This window comes from Carcharodon carcharias, chromosome 13 (genome assembly GCF_017639515.1).
Source record: "Carcharodon carcharias isolate sCarCar2 chromosome 13, sCarCar2.pri, whole genome shotgun sequence".
Classification (NCBI taxonomy): Eukaryota; Metazoa; Chordata; class Chondrichthyes; order Lamniformes; family Lamnidae; genus Carcharodon; species Carcharodon carcharias.
The window spans coordinates 52392164-52406550 of NC_054479.1; the positions used below are offsets into that span (position 1 = coordinate 52392164).

Sequence of the window (14387 nt, forward strand, 5' to 3'; positions counted from 1 at the left end):
TGTAAACTAACCACACATAGTAACAAGCATTCCCTTCGTATCTTCCATGTGCCTTTGCCGATCCTTATGCTTCAAAGGGATGCTTCCCCAGTGGCTGCAGCATAGGTCGTAGAAGGCTAATGACCTTCAATAGAGGAGACTGTAGATTGCCCTGGAGGTCAACCTTGAACATCTCTGGGCCTAAAAGGGCCTGGCTTCAGACTGCAGCAATCTAGGCTGGGTAGCTAATAGGCAACATCAACGGCACTGATGGAGTAGCAGGGGTGTGAGCAGTAATGCCACCAACACGAGAACCATGGGGAAGAATTTTATGCTGGTGGGATTTTACGGTCCCACCGAAGTCAATGGACTTTTGAATGGCTCGCTGCATTTTATGGCCCCACCCCTACTGCGACAGAGCCATAAAATTCCACCCATGGAGTCACTGCCACTCTCCTGAGGCAATGCTACAGCAATCCGATCAATCTGCTGAAGAATAGATTCATGTGTTATGGACAGGAGGGGGGTTAATTTAAACAGCAATTTCTCTTCTCACCACCCGTCTGTAAACAGAAAGGTGTTTTGATTTGTTTATCTCTTTATAAGTGGTGATGTATTTCCTCAACCTCTCAGTTTTTGTATAATCAAATTTTCTAATATTACCCCACAGCAAACTCGTAATAGGATGAAATCAAAGGGTTAGTTTATTTGCACACATTCAAACGCGGGAGGAGGGTCGCAATGTCGCCCCCACATTCAGACAAAGAGAGGAATAGAGAAAAAGATTTACAGTACAGAGACCACAGAGAAAATAACTATTGGTCCACGTGGGTTTCAAAGCCCAGAATCAAAGTCCAATGAGGTATTCCTTCACTGAGGTCAGTGGACTGAAAAGCGATGCTGTATAATTCACTTTTCCAGTGGTGTTGACCACACAACAAGGTAGGCATGCAGAGATGAATCAGTCTTGTGGGTGATGGCACAGAACTTCCAGCAGAGGCAAGGTTGATGGGGCCAGGTATCCAACCTGGGTCAGAGCTCCTTTTCTGTGAGGCTGCCAGTTAGCTGGTAAACAGCAAACTGAGCTTTACAGTTCAGTATGGCAATATCACTGGTTCCACAAGCCAGGGGCCCACGTCACATGACTCCTGCCTCTCCACATTGTCCATGACAAAAGATGTGTATCCCTTGTCTGGGTCCCCAAGGTTGTTAAATGTCTCAATCATTAAGAATTGAAAGGGAAGTTGTAGGGCCCTTTGTCTTAGCAGACAAGGGGACTACTGTTAGCCAGCCTGGGTTATGAAATGCAGATGGTCTTTGTATAGCTCTCTTTGAATTTGGTGTGCGCAGCCCACAGGAGGTCATTAGTGGCTCCCCAGAGTTAGCAATTTGAGAATTTCCCCGATCCTGCCAGGCAGCTCCTTTTGTTCAGGGGTCACAGACAGGCATAGATTCAGCCATTTTAAAGATCTTTGTTCAGTTTTTTTTTAAAATTTTAGAAATAGCCATAAGGATATCTATACATATTTTATAAAAATATACAGTGTGAGGTCTTAGTCCCTCACACATGAGCTAATGTGATGTCCTGGAAGGCCCTTTGAACAGAGTTATCCAGAACCATAATGAAGGGTCTGAGCTTGCAAAGCAGCTATCAGAGATTTGAGTAGAGAACTCAGTTCTTTGATGGAAGCTGTTTGTACTACAATGGGAGCTCTAACATTAGCCATCAGATGTTGCATCATGACGAGTTCCACAACCATGTAGATGGAGATTACCACCCATTTCATGATGGAAAGAGTATGCTTGAAGCTCTGCACAAAGCAAAGTTGGTGCTGGACTTCTCCATGCTCCTTGACATTGTGCACAGGTTTTCTAATGTACCAAGCTTTTGGTTATGTTCAATTATCAATGTTCTTCTGTAGCCCAAGTTATTAAAGTCCTCACCTGACTCCTTTGCAGCAGAGCTGGTGTGTGACCTTGCCCTCCAACAAGTTGGCACCCTTTTACATTTCCCCCACTCTGAATCATGGACACTTGTGCCTGAAGTCTCCTAGCTTCTAAAATACCCAGTTTCTGAGCTAGTGGCTGCGAGTGGAAGATTGAGTGACAGTGTCTCTTCATCTTCACTGTCTTATGCTTCTGACTGGGAAGGTTCCAGTCGTTTGATCTTTGTGGAAAGCCAGAATGTGCTGCAAGCTCAAGTACCCACTCATTCTGACTATCGTTGTCACGTGCAACGTTAACAACCCATCATTAACCTGCGTAATGCATTTATGTGGAGCTGGCTAGGAATTCCTAGATAGACCTCCAGCAGGTTTGGAAACTGGAAAGATCTGGAGGCAAAAATGTTGAGGGCATTGGTCACTTTCACAGCCAGTAGTAATACAGACACCAGCTCCAGCAGGGAGCAGCTCCTCTGAGAGGCTGCAGGTGTTTGGATACTAAAGGAATCAAGAAATATGGGATAATGTAGGATGGAGTTGAGGTAGTGTAGCAGCCATGATCTTGCTGAAAGGCAGAGCAGGCTTGAAAAGATGAATAGCCTACTCCTGCTTAAATTTCTTATGCCTGTCACTGCCTCCGGAAGCATCGCTCATCTGAGAGGTCAAGGTAACTGAGCCTCATTCCATACACTTTGTTACACAGGTAACACCTCCTGTGAGCTCAAACCCTCTACTGATAGCAGGAGACCTCTCCACAGTAGGCTATTGCTGCTAATGGTCATCGTGCTTCACATCTGACGTCCAACTAAGGTGACAACGGATGGCACCACTCCAGACTGTTAATGAGTGTCAATAGCTCCAAAATGCAGAAATTAGTCCCTCACCCAGGGTACTATCAACAAATACTTTCCCAGTGATAGGTGAGAAAGCAACTGTGAGGACTGAGTATTTATTGCTTTATTTGCCCGACTTGTATGTGCCCCATGAGTTGCTGTCTTTTTTTGTCTTGGTTTTTATGGTGAGTTTCAGGAAACCTGTGCCTGCAATATTAAATGTAAATGCTGGTTGAAATATGGCTCCAATTCAGTGATTTCCATAATCAAATCACTAACCTGCTCTTTGGGTGGGGGTTAGGCGTAACCAGCCGAAAGTGCCAGTTTTAAACTTGGAAGTGGGTGTGCTGGAGCCAGCTTTTGGACCCCCACTCTTTGGCCCAACCCTCACCGAAACCTAAACTCATGCAGTCCTCAATGTTAAAATTGCCCCCTCCATCTCAGATAACAAAAATTCAATTATTCAGGGCAAAATTTTAACTAATTCAAAACACATTCATTTACACAAGGATTAAAAATCATGCTCTTTAGTGTTAGGATTAAAGGACTTTTTTTTTAGCAAGTTGAACTAGTCTCAACGTGTTTAGCGTCTCCACTACTGAAGGCGAGCGACCAGTGCTGAAGGAGGGTCACTTTGCCGGCAAAACAAAGTGAAAAAACGATTTTTCTGCACCTTTTTTTTTTTTACACAAGCATCTTGCTTCTAACAGGTTTCTCCTATAACATTTTTCTCAAAATCAGGATCCTGTTTTGAAGAAAATGAGGGGATAAACACTATTGTTTGGCCCAGTCTGGGGCAAAGCCATGCCTATAAGCTGTTGCTTTAACTTCTTTCAGATTCTGTGTTTACAGAACATTTTATCAGAAAATATCAGTTATGTACTTCATATAATACAGCTTCTTTTTGCCAAGTACCACAACCCAGTCTTACCTGTCTTTGCAGTGTTTACAAGTTCAGAGGCTCCAACAGCTCCATGAACTGTGACATCTCCATCAGGCAGACATAGCTCAAACTCATCGATTGGTCTTTGTCCTGTTAAAAGGGAAGAAGGAAGCATTATGCTACTTAATTTAAACTCGATCACTAACAACAGCCCTACTGAGGGGAACATTTTATTCTGCGTGCACAAAATGATTACTCTAACTCGTTTCTTTTCAGAACCTTAAAAATGTGAAACCACTTATCTCCCTCGGCTATTTAATGTACATGGAAGATAGCTGCTATCAGCTAGCAATCCAACTAGACCCACTTTCTTGCAAATCATCAACATTTGCAATATCTGTGACATTAACTCAAATTCTGTCAGCCAGTTCCATTTAATTTGGGGTATAAAATCAACCAGCTTGGATGATTTTCATTTGTTGCTGTCTCTCTCAGACCAACTACTGCCTTTACCCTTCTGTATTCGTCAATGCTATTTAACGTGACTTTAAATGATGCGTATCCAACTCTAGCACAAAGCAAATCACAATGTTCAGGCCTCTCCTGAAGTCGCATTTTGTTCACTGCTCCAATATGGCTAAATTCACCAAATGCACTTCTGGCACAGCTTAGTGAACGTCTACATTAGGTCCTTCCTCTCTAGAAGCCCCGTCAGGAATCAGAGGATTATTCACAAGATGCTGCAGGACCCAGTTTGTGTAACATGTCTTACCATCTATTGAATCATTTTCATAAAGGAGAACTTTTGATCCTTCCAGGATAATGTACTTCCGCTCCCAACCCTGTTGCCCTCGTTTCCCATTTCTGACAAAATAAAAGACCATAATGAGGTGGCAGAAGGCAGCACAATAGCCACACAATTAGGCAATGTTTAGAACTAGTAAACCAACAAATACTTCAAGGTATTAGAGTCAAGAACATTGACTGAAGCTCACCTAGAGAACACATTCCCACAGAGGCAGGATCAGGTGATTGTGTTAAGGACCCATTAGAAATCATTAGGATGAGGAGAATTTAACAATGAAATGATTTGTAGTGTAGGGAAGAAAGATAGTGACATTTGTTGAACCAGCTTTGCAATTCTTGTGCTAGCACTGTCTTCCCAGTTCTCCATGTGAGCTTCTAGTCTCTCACCACGTTCCGAAATGTAGAAGAACAATCTCAAGACAAAAGACAGAGGATGGTACCCTACTTCCTGAACACCTCATTACTAAATGCACCAAAAGGGGGAGATACTTAATCATACGGACTAGGATGATGTCAGGTTAACTTGCTGATCTATACTGAGGTAGCCAACCTAAGTTGGGAGCTGACGGGAAAGGAAGGGAAAAAACACTATAATTGCTCTCAGTGACCATAGCCTAGAAAAGAAAGAAAAATCGCTTTGGCCCCTATCATTGGAAGGAATACATATGTAGATGCCAGATCTTGTTGGGAGCGCAGATGATTAAACAGCCTTCCAACAGTGTCCAGACTCCAATAGGAAGGAACTACAACTTGGGCAAAGTGCCAGGGCATTTATCAACAGTTTCAGGATAAGCAAGGGGGAGGAGGTGGGGGGGAAATCAATGAGAAATTTGGATAGAGGAAAGAATGCAATGGAGTAGGATACAAACATCAGCAGCAGTTGCCTTGAATCCAGACTGCCACTGCATATGGTAGCATCTAAGCATATGCGCACTAACAGATGCTAATTGATACTAATAACCCAATGTTAGTAGGTCTCCTTAATAGGAGAAAATACAAACACTGAAATCAATTTTCAAATGCCTATTTATTACCATCCTCATATCGTTACAGTTGAAGATAGGCACAATGAGGTCTCTAGCCAAGGCATGGTAGGTCAGTAGAGGGAAAATGGAGAAAACCAATTGAACTATTGCATCAAAAATTATTTGGCTATAAACAATCATCCTGTCACTCATATTAAAGCACATCCTCTTCCCTATCTATCTCATTGTTTGAAGTAACCGTTGAACAGCTTTTAAACCACAACAGTTTGAACCAGCTTGTCTCAACTCCCTCCCTCAGGTCGTGAAAAATATTAAATATGAATAAAACTGGAAATTATTGCTCAATATTATACTGAATGATGTCTGCAAATTGCTGAATTTAGCACAATTTTCAAAAAAATGTGTTGAACAGTCAGGTGCAAAGCAGCAGATTCAAAACCCAGTTACAAAATTAGAGAGATGCTCAGGAAGACCACAAGTCTCATTGCACCATCATAAATAAACCATTATAAATGACTTGCCATTACTTGTATCATGACAAAACAGAATTTGGTTAGATTAGAAGCTTAATTTTTGCTCCCTCTAGTACAAAATTGCTTTTAAATATTTACACTTGTTGTAGATCTCTCAATCTATAGAACTGTGCAACCTATGTTTTTTGGACTAGACAGTGCTAATACAAGACTGATGTGCCAAGTTGTCTTTTAGTATTTTGCAGTTAACTTCAGCTTGTTTACCTGCACCTCCATTCCTTTATAAAGTTTCTTTTATACTCTAATCTGAGCAGTTATCTTTTTCCACCTCTCCTGTCCAAATGTGTGTAATTGGATTGCAGTGCCAAGGGCTGATGCTCCAGCATGTTGCAAATACATAGCTCTGGGTCCTCCTGATATCTGTGTAGAGTATGCATTTCTCTATTCTAGTTTCCTCTCTCCTGTTCTGAACTCCTACTCTAACCAGTGTCCCTAGTTATTTTTGCACATCCAGGAAGAGACAATATAATTTCTGCAGTAGCAGAGGATTGGAATCCTGTGATGAATAACAGCTCAAGGACAAATGTAAAAGGAGGGACAAATAAAAGCGGCCGAGAAATGGAGGGAGTGCATCTGAACTAAATATGTAAAGAGTCAGATTCTGAAGTAGAATTTTCATTATAGGCACTCCCAGGGCAGTGCCCAATTATGTTGTGTAAACTCCCATCCATGCAGTATGGTGCCCCTGACAACTCAGAAAAGCTTCACTACTCCACTAAGGTGTTACTAAATTATGTGTTTTAAGTCCTCGAGTAGGGCTTGAACCAATGACCTCTGACTTGTGTAGCTCACAAGGATACTCAGCAGGTAGGCACCACCGAATAGAAGCATTTTGCGACAGGTAGATTGGTGAGCATTAGGTCAAATAGGATTTTCCCTCTTGTTGGTTCCCTTGCCACCTGCCTCAGGCCCAGTCTAGCAGCTATATCCTTCAGAACTTTGCCAACTCTGTCTGTACTGATGCTACTGACCCACTCTTGGTGATGGACTTTGAAATCCCCACTCAAGTATATAATGGATTCATGCCATAAAAGTTAAATTAGATCAACTTTGTTTAAGCAACGGTTTCAAAGAGAGTAAGTAGGTTTGGTTGCCAAGGTGCCATCCTTGCAATCTTCCTTCACTTTCAAATAAGACTAGCACAGGTGATTGCCTTAGATTGAAAGAGTTGTGGCTTCTGCTTGGGAAGTCTACATTGACCCACACGACCTGGTATTACCATCGACTGAATGCTGGAGTGGAACACAGGACAGAAGTAGATCCATTCAGCCCATACAGCCCTTTTGGTTTATGAGGCCACATGGATGCCATTAGTGGTCCCCTGCACTTTGGGGGATGCAGCAATGCATAAGTTGTGGCTGTTGGTGGGAAAGGTAATGAAATAGTTGGCTCTGAGCAATATGTCAGTCATCTGTTAGATATATTACTGCATTGCAAGTTCAGTTATATTATAGATAGACCCCAAGGAAATTGAGAAAATGCCAAGGGTAAAACACTGAGGGTGGTGTTACCTGGTGATGGAGATTGTCTGCAGGTCTGTTTGCAATAAATGGCTCTTAACTATTTCTTTTTTTTTGGAATCTTAACTATTTCTGGTGAACCTGAGGCAGTTAATACATTGCCAGGTAATTGTGCTTGGAGCAGTAGATAATGTCACCAGGGTAATAACACATATGAACAGTCCATGCCTGGTGTAATCAGATCTTCCTGGTATTCTTTGGTTACTCTTCTTCCAATAACTTCAACGAGAGGGGAGCAATATTCATAATGTTAAATTGCAGCAACCATGAATAGAGCTGACAATCTTCAAACTTCTAAAAGGCAATCCTGCTACTGCCTCAAGATTCCAGGAATCTTTGAAACTTCCGGGGTGCATACCAGAGCCCTTATTTAGATGGACTACACCCGAGTAATAAAGCTTACATGCATGCTGTTTGCTTGTTGTGTGGTCCCCAAAATTCATACAAAAGGAAGAAAGGGGCTGGCAAGAGAGAGAGATAAAAAGAGATAGAGAGAGAGAGAAAAGTAAAATGAATCAAAAATGAGGATATAGAAACACAAATAGATTTTTGGGAGCCATTATGCAAGAGGGAGAAAAAGCACAGAGGAAACAAAAGCCAGAGGATGACAAGAATTACTGATTTGAAACAAGCAAACAGAAAGATAGAGAAGCAGACACACTTTATTGTTTTTTATCTCTGAGCAAAGTTGCAGAATATCAAATAGTTTATTCACTTTTTCCAAGAGAAGAAATTCTACCAAGCTTTACTTTCAGCTGCAATTTATTAAATAAGTTCAGTTTCTTAGTAAAAATCCACTTTAGTACAGTTCACATTAGGGACACTGCCCCATTGAAGAATATTCACCTGGGAACCTTCATCCAACCTTCCAGGCACACATTGGCTCCTGGATCCTTTAGCTGCAAGCCAGGTGAGTTCATTTTGTCACGGCAAAATGCCTTTGTGAAGTGTGTAGCATATTCTGCAGGGAGCCCACATGTTGCTGGTAGGCAAGAGGAGCATTTAGGATGGCACATCACTTGGCATTCTAGGTAAAATACACACACATTCATTAATGTCAGATTAATACGTTCCACTACAAACCCAACACTACTCACAATTGGATTAACAAAAAGGATGTTAGCAATACACCTGGTAGGAGGGTTAAGTTCAGTCTTAAAAATTCTCTTTCAGCTCACCTAAACTGGCACAGATGTAAGCCTTGCCAGTGACATGACCGTCACCCATTTCTTAAACTTAATCATGAGTCACTAATAGCTAAGAATGTGGTCCATTAAAAGACCACAGAAAACACTGCACTTAGTTGACCACCAAGAGTTATGTTAGATTAGCCTTGTTGAGACTACCAAGTAATTGCAATGGCTCCAGGGAGGGCCCCAACTTCTCTAGCTAGTTGAACAGAATTTTATTGAAGAAGAATGATGTGAATGTCTCTGTTTCCATAGGCATTGCAATATCCTGAGGAGACAAAGGAGAGAACACTGGAAAAACAAAAACACATATGGTTTGGGAACTAATTTGGGAATAAATCTCAAGTTACAGATTCAGCTTATTGCCAGAGAAACTGAGAAAAAAAAACACGCTTAGCTTATCACTATAAAAAGTTCACCTGACTCAATTAGACAATTGTTCTCTACTTTTGTAAAATTTCTGAACAGACAGGTAACCATTAGTTTCCACCTAGACTGAAATGTTTGGAATTATTTCTACATTATCCATAGTTTTGATCCTTATAGATCAAGTTCCCATCAGCATTATTTTTGGTTCTCTGTCAAAACATCTCTTTATGTGGCTTTGTTTAATAATGTTTCTTGGGATATTTTATTGGCTTGGATCTTCCACGGCATGGCAATTATCATTGGATTGCTGCTCCGCTCAAATTATTTTTAGATAGGTCTTGGTCCATTCATTTATAAGCACAAATTTAGAGAAGAGCTCCAGATTCTGAACCAAGCTTCGTAGATCAACGGGAAGTTCACTGCCTAGTAAAATCAAGAATTCAAAGTGAACTTTTTGACTTCCTCATTGATGTCACTTATTGCTGAGAAGAATTAGACAACAGCCTGCATTTATATAGCATGTTGGACCAGATCTTCCAGACTCCAGGTCGTTGACCTCTTGGGAATTGCCTGGGAAGTTTGAACTTCCGATGGGCAATTCCCTGTTCCCCAGGGATCTCTGCGAGTGTTTCTGACTCTGAGCTAGAGTTGAAGACTTTGGACAGTTCAGTTGGGCTTACCTCAGTAGTTACTCAGGAAATGTTATATAGAGAAATCCTAGTCTAAGCACCCAGTTAACTACAGAACTGGCCCGCCAATCACTCACACTGACCCCACCCCTTGACTCCCGCCCACCCACTACCTTCCAAATACCACCCCAACCACTCCAATTCCCAGACCTGACTATCTCCCACCACCCAACTTAGCCTCCAACCTGACAGCCTTGCATGACACTACCCACCTGCCACCTCACCTACCTACCCTACCATGCTACCCATTCATTCACATTGGACCTTTAAACCTACCATTTGGCAGCTGGTACATAAAAAGGGGGTGTGTCCTGTCTTTCCCCAACATTACAGCATTTTGATGGAGTTCTCTGAAGGACGCCGCACTCTGCATTTCTGGAGAAGCCAGGCTCAGAAGATCTGACAAGAAATGCAGAGTAGCTCTAGATGTGGAAAAGATTTGAGCGGAGCGGCAATATGACGATAATTGCCATGCCTGGAAGATCCAAGCCAACAAAATATCCCAAGAAGCATTATTAAACAAAGCCACATAAAGAGATATTTTGACAGATAACTAAAGACTTGGTCAAAGGGGTAGATTTCAAAGAGTTGTATAGGAGGGGAGATAGCTAGAGAGCCAGAGCAGCTTAGGGACTGGATTCCTGAGCCTAGGGCCTGGACAGCAATGGTGCAGAGACTAAAATCGGAGGTGCACAAGAGGTCAGAATAGGACCGGCGCATAGATTTTGACAGGTCGTAGGGCTGGGGCAGGTTAGAAAGATGAGCAAGGGCAAGGTCATGGAGGGATTTGAAAGCTAGGATTAGAACATTAAAATCGAGGCCTTGCCAGACCAAGAACAATATTCAGTGAGCAGTGGATGGCGAGTAAACAGGGCTTGGTACAAGTTAGGAGGGCAGCAGAGTTTTGGCTGAGTTTAGGTTTGTGGAGGGTGGGAGTATAGGCAGGAGAACATTGGAACAGTCAAGTCTGCAGTGCCAAAAGGAAAATGCATTGGAAAAGAACATGCGCTGGAGATGGGCTACAACAGCACAGTGCTGATTTTCTAATCCAGGTTCACTGAGGGCTCAATAGAGCAAATTTACGATTATATTGCAATATTAGTTGTGAAACTGAATCTTATCGCAATAATTGAGAATTCCAGTATGTAACAACAGTTTATCTGAAGTTTAGAATTTTCTTGAAAAACAGAATTTGGATTGTTTTATGCAGATTACATAAAGAAATTTAGTCAGTTTAAGAATTTCTGTTTTCACTCACCTGTACACTTTGCTGCTTGACGACCAAAATGCACAGTATCCAGGCAAACAGCACACTTTGTGGCTCTCATATTCAGGCCGACTGTGAAACGATGAGGAATATTGTGGTGCATACGTTCCTTCAATTGCCGACCAAATTCTGGGGAGAAAATGGAAAGGAGAAACTGGGGTCAGTTAATTTCTAGAGCGCCCACTGATACTTGACACACCGCTCCATGGACTGCAGCCTCGCCTCAGAATATACCACTCTTTCAGCTACACACAAACATTCTGTTTGCATTACTTCCCACATTTAGTGCCAATGCTGTGGAATTCCAAGCGACATTCTAACACTTTCTAATTTTGGCTGTAGCATTATTTTAGACACAATGAAATATTCAAAACATGAAACAATATTATTTTCACAGGATTAAGTCTCTAAGAGGTTGGGAATCACTGGCCTTCAAAATAACTGAATTTACACTTTACTTCTAGTTACGTTTAGAGTGACAGCATTCTGCAAAATTCAGCATGCAGCAGCAGAAACCCCATATCTCAATTGCTGATGCATCCCAATATCATAAGCTGAATAGGTATTTCACTCATGTTTCAAGTACTTTCTGGGATTCCTGTAGGCTTTTCTCAAAATTACATTTTAATTAGCATTACAATTGCATAATTGTTATAATCAAAACTCCCTTACCCTCCGGGGTGGAAGACTCCTTCCTGTGGCTAGAGGGAGGAGCCAGCAGGGTGATGGGATTTGGTTGGTGCTCTGGGGACTGGACAATGGCAGACATAATGATCTGGTGCCTGGCTGTGGCTGGTGTAGACTGTGGCTGATGATCCACTGTTTTTAGATGAGCAGCTACAAGATGAAACATAGGAAAGAGTTAATGTGGCGAGGGTTTTAGACAGTCCATGGAGATTACTAATTGACAAAGATAGGATCATTAGTAACAGGGTGATTACAAATGCAGTGAAATAGATAGATTATAATGAAGGTTGTTTATTTACTTCTATTATCATCCATGTACTAACTGTTAATACTGTTGTGCACAAAATGAAGCTCGTAACCATGACTACCATAAGACCCGGATTAACCAATACTGTGAAGCACTTTGAGACATCTGGTAGTCATGAAAAGCACTGGATAGGTGCAAGTCTTCTCTTTAGTAAGCCAAAAACATATGTGTATCTGCAGAAAGTTCCATGAGTGGCATAGAAAATTGAAAATTCAAAGTACTGTATGTATCTGATGTCTGATGGCCAGAGGACATTTTCCTCACTGTTCAGCACTTATATACAATTAGAAATTCACTGATGTTAGAATTTCCTCTGGCAGTGAGATTTCTGATTTTTGTCCCCACTAGAGGTAGACTCTTCCTCCCATTATATCAGTTCATTAATGTTTTGTGCAAACCATTCTATTGGTTTTTAGATGCCAGATTCAGAGCTCTTCATCAGACTTAGCAGGCAAAGAAAAATCAGCCATTAGCACAAGCTAAGGATAACCCTCTTAATCACAATAAACAACAAAGTTTAGTCAATGGAAAAATTCATTCAGGTTAGAATCATAAAATGGTACATCACAGAAGGCAGCCATTGGCTCAATGTACCTTTGCCAGCACTTTTGAAAGACCTATCTAATTAGTTCCACTCCCCTGCTCTTTTCCCATAGCCTTGCAAATGTTTCCTTTTCAAGTTTTTACCAATTCCCCTTTGAAAGCTATTGAATCTACTTCCGTCGCCTTTTTAAACAGTGCAGCATGAACCACAAAAGTTAGAGTGAAGATACAGCAAGTAATTCAGAAGGCAAATGGAATGTTGGTTATTGTATGTGGAATGGAATATAAAAGTAAGAATGTTTTATCACAGTTGTATAGGATTTTGGTGAGGCCACATCTCAAGTACTGTGTAAAGTTTTGGTCTCCTTATTTATGAAAGGACATAAATACATTAGAAGCAGTTCAAAAAGGTTCACTCGACTAATTCCTGGAATGGTTATGGTTATCCAATGAGGAAAGATTGAACAGGTTGAGCCCTGTGTCCATTGGAATTTAGAAGAGTGAGAGGCGATCTTATTGAAAGATAAAAGGGGACTTGACAGGATGGATGTTGAAAGCATGCTTCCCCTTGTGGGAGAGTCTAGAACGAGGGGACACAGTTTAAAAATAAGAGAGAGATGAGGAAATTTCTTTTCTCTCAGAGGATTGAGAGTCTGTGGAACACTCTTCCCTGGAGAGTGGTGGATGCAGGGTCATTGAGTATTCTTAAGACTAAATTAGATCGACTCCCTTGTTAGTCACGAATCTAAGGTTACTGGGGTAGGAAGGAAAATAGAGTTGAGGCCACAGTCAAATCAGTCATGATCTTATTAAATGGCTGAGCAGTCTCGAGGGTCCACATGGCCTACTCCTGCTCCCAATTTGTATGTTTGTATTCTAGGTCACAAAAACTCATTGTGTTAGAAAAAAAGTTTCCTCATGTCGCTCCTGTATCCACACTAGATTCCTAAAATCTGCTTTAGTTGAATCATGTACTTCAGTGCCAGAAATCACTATTTGTCTTTGAAGCATTCAAGGGTGCTCATATCCTGTGCATTTTAGAGCTCAGCTGTGGTTTCTACTCATGCGGAAGCCAAATACCATTCTGATTTGGAACTATGTCACCGTTCATTCACTGTCGCTGGGTCAAAATCCTGGAACTTCCTTCCTAACAGCAATGTGGGTGTATCTACACCATGTGGACTGCAGTGTTTCAAGAAGTCAGCTCATTGCCACCTTCTCAGGGGCAATCAGTGATGGGCAACAAATGCTGGCCTAGCCAGTGATGCCCATATCCTGCAAAAGAATTTAAAAAAAATGGACACAATACTCCAGTCGAGGTCAACCCAAACCCGAAGTCTATTCATAAAGCCCAGGATCCTACATACCATTTTAACCACTTTTTCAACCTGGTCTGCCATCTTCAATGATTTGTGCACAAATGTCCCCAAGCCTCTCTGCTCCTGCACCCACTATGGAATTGTACCCATTAGTTTATATTGCCTCCCTTCATTCTGACTAACAAAACCTATCACTTCACACTTCTCTACATTAAGTTTCATCTGCCATGGGTCTGTTCATTCCACCAGCTTGTCTGTCCTCTTAAAGTCTATCACCATCCTCCCCACAGTTTGCAATACTTCCAAGCTTTGTCTCATCTGCAAAATTTGACATTGTGCCATGTACACCCAAGTTTAAGTCATCAAATTTTGCAACTTTTGCGGTTCTTATCAAGCATATTTTGGAAGTTCATATACACCACATCAACTGCATTACCCTCAAGAACCTGGTCTTTCCTTATTAATAAGACTCAAATCTAGTTAGTTAAACACAATTTGCTTTTAACAAATCCATTGGTTTTCCTTATTTAAT

At 41.5% G+C, this 14387-nt stretch overlaps 1 protein-coding gene across 1 annotated transcript in view; it reads right to left on the reverse strand.

Annotated features, from left to right (window-relative positions):
* cita (citron rho-interacting serine/threonine kinase a) overlaps positions 1-14387 on the reverse strand; it is a 225547-nt gene that overhangs the window by 48718 nt on the left and 162442 nt on the right. Inside the window, exons 32-36 of the mRNA XM_041203457.1 lie at positions 11672-11836; positions 10991-11128; positions 8331-8511; positions 4411-4502; positions 3687-3788 (exon numbers count right to left, since the gene is read on the reverse strand). Coding sequence (XP_041059391.1) covers positions 3687-3788; positions 4411-4502; positions 8331-8511; positions 10991-11128; positions 11672-11836 — 678 coding nt within the window. The remainder of the gene's footprint in view (positions 1-3686; positions 3789-4410; positions 4503-8330; positions 8512-10990; positions 11129-11671; positions 11837-14387) is intronic.